Raw genomic sequence first — 1,979 nt, forward strand, 5'->3', positions numbered from 1 at the left:
AGCAGCCCCCAGCCTACATCCCACATGCAGATGTGGGCTGTCATGGAGGATCCTGTGACAGGGGGATTGGGGGATGCCTGAAGGCAGAATTGTGAAGATTCGAGCTAGTTTCCATTTTGTGGGTTAGGGAATGAACATAGAAGATCCTCCCCTCACAATCTAATAGCACCCCACCCAATGGCAGGCTAATGATTTATTTCAGTAGCAGCAGACAGCCCCCCTGGTTGTGGGGAAGAGTAGCGACGGCAGTGGCCGGAAATCAATCAGGAAAAAGGGGTTCATCCAGAGGCAGTTACCCCAATGCTGAGCCCATAACACAGGAGAGGTGTACAGAAAGAAGGAAGTGAAGGCTACCCCCCCCTCCCTCCTTTCCTTCCCAAAATACTGCAATGTAACAGTGTGCCACACGGACCCCAAACAGCCTCCCGATCCCACACTGCACCCGTCAAACGATCGCCCCATTTTCCGCACTGCTCTTACCTTTTACCATCCTGTCTGACGTTGATAACTTGGGATCCATCGCCTTGGGTTCAGACATGTCCAGATGGACTGTGCACTTCTCGCTGTCAAAGGAGATTAATGTCTTTAAATCCCGGTTCGGAGATGAACTTGTGCCTTATTGTCCTTTCCTCCCGATTATTCGTTTTCTTTTCCGATATGATTCACCGGCATGAAGAGAAGAATTCCGGAGATCAACAACCCTCCCCCCAACAAAATAAAAAAATAGACACAGATTGCTGCAGTTAGCACTGAAATGCAACAGCCTATCTCTAGACAGAGACACTGCTACACTGTATTCCCTGACTGCCTCTGCTTTACACTCACTCACCCTCACACACTCACACACACACATACATACATACATGCAAAGGCACTAGCACTCTACACCATCAGATCTCAACCTATCCTCAGCCCAGCTTGGGTTACAACTCTTGTCCCGCCCCTTGCTCCCTGTGCGCCTCCTCCTATTGGCCCGGGCCAGCCATCAATCAGCGGAAGGAACCCTTTCAGGTATTTTCCTTCCCTAAAGCTCACTGGTGTTACTATGGCTCTCTCTCCTGTCACTTTGGCTGCAGACGAGGAAGTGGAGGTGGAGTGGGAGGAGGAAACCACAGCGCTGGGAACAGCTTGGCAGGGAGAAGCCCCGCTAATGATTCCTTTGCAGCGAAGCAAGCAGGATGCTCGGCTATGTCAGGCGCACATAGATTGGAGGCTCTGTGAGCGTGCTGGATTGGTCGCCCGCGCTCCGCTCCTTATTGGCTTTCACGCTTCGCACTGCCCCGTTTGCTTCCTGTCACATTATAGATGGAGGCCAAATAGTAGCTCGGTGCCGTCTACTGCCGAGTGGGATGTCATTACTGCAGTGTCTTCCTGGCCGCACAAAGCAGGCTGTGGCGGGGTTCCCCCTTCATGGGTACACACTGCGGCTCACATACGGTGACGCTGGGGTCACCGAGGACACCGCACATCCTCACATCACATCGGCATTGCACTGGACGTCTGCTTCACCCATACCTTTATTAGGGCCCATTCCAAGGAGGACTCTTCATACAATGTACTATGACATTTACATCTCAGCTCTCATTATCTTCCCTCCCTCTATGTCTACAAGTCATATGATAGTACACACTCCTTCATCCATCCATCTATCTATCTAAATCATATTTCTATCTATCTATCTATCTATCTATCTATCTATCTATCTATCTATCTATCTATCCATCTAATCAATCTATCACCTCTATTCTAATCTAATTATTGTATTGAGCTGTCTGTCTGTCTAGTCTAATCTACCTGTCAGTCTTCTGTATTCTATTTCACTGTTTCTTAACCTTTTTTCAGTCATGGCACCCTCTGCAAAATCTCAAGGCACCCCAGACTAAAATGTAATTTGAACATGACGCATGGTCTCATTAAATTGAGAAGCCCCCCTTCACATCTGAGTCCTCAGTCCTTTCATCAGGAAGGCAGCATGGCAG

The 1,979-nt window shown here is 49.1% G+C and overlaps 1 protein-coding gene across 2 annotated transcripts in view; it reads right to left on the reverse strand.

Moving 5' to 3' along the window:
• Positions 1 to 1,151, reverse strand: part of PPP3CA (protein phosphatase 3 catalytic subunit alpha) — a 216,037-nt gene extending 214,886 nt beyond the window's left edge. For both annotated transcript variants that reach the window (XM_018558984.1, XM_018558983.1), the window contains exon 1: positions 481 to 1,151. In XM_018558984.1, the coding sequence (XP_018414486.1) occupies positions 481 to 538 (58 nt within the window). In that variant the 5' untranslated portion in view covers positions 539 to 1,151. The remainder of the gene's footprint in view (positions 1 to 480) is intronic.
• Positions 1,152 to 1,979: the final 828 nt, after the last annotated feature.

The sequence above is a fragment of the Nanorana parkeri genome, unplaced genomic scaffold (assembly GCF_000935625.1).
Source record: "Nanorana parkeri isolate BGI_ZX_2015 unplaced genomic scaffold, ASM93562v1 scaffold372, whole genome shotgun sequence".
Taxonomy (NCBI): Eukaryota; Metazoa; Chordata; class Amphibia; order Anura; family Dicroglossidae; genus Nanorana; species Nanorana parkeri.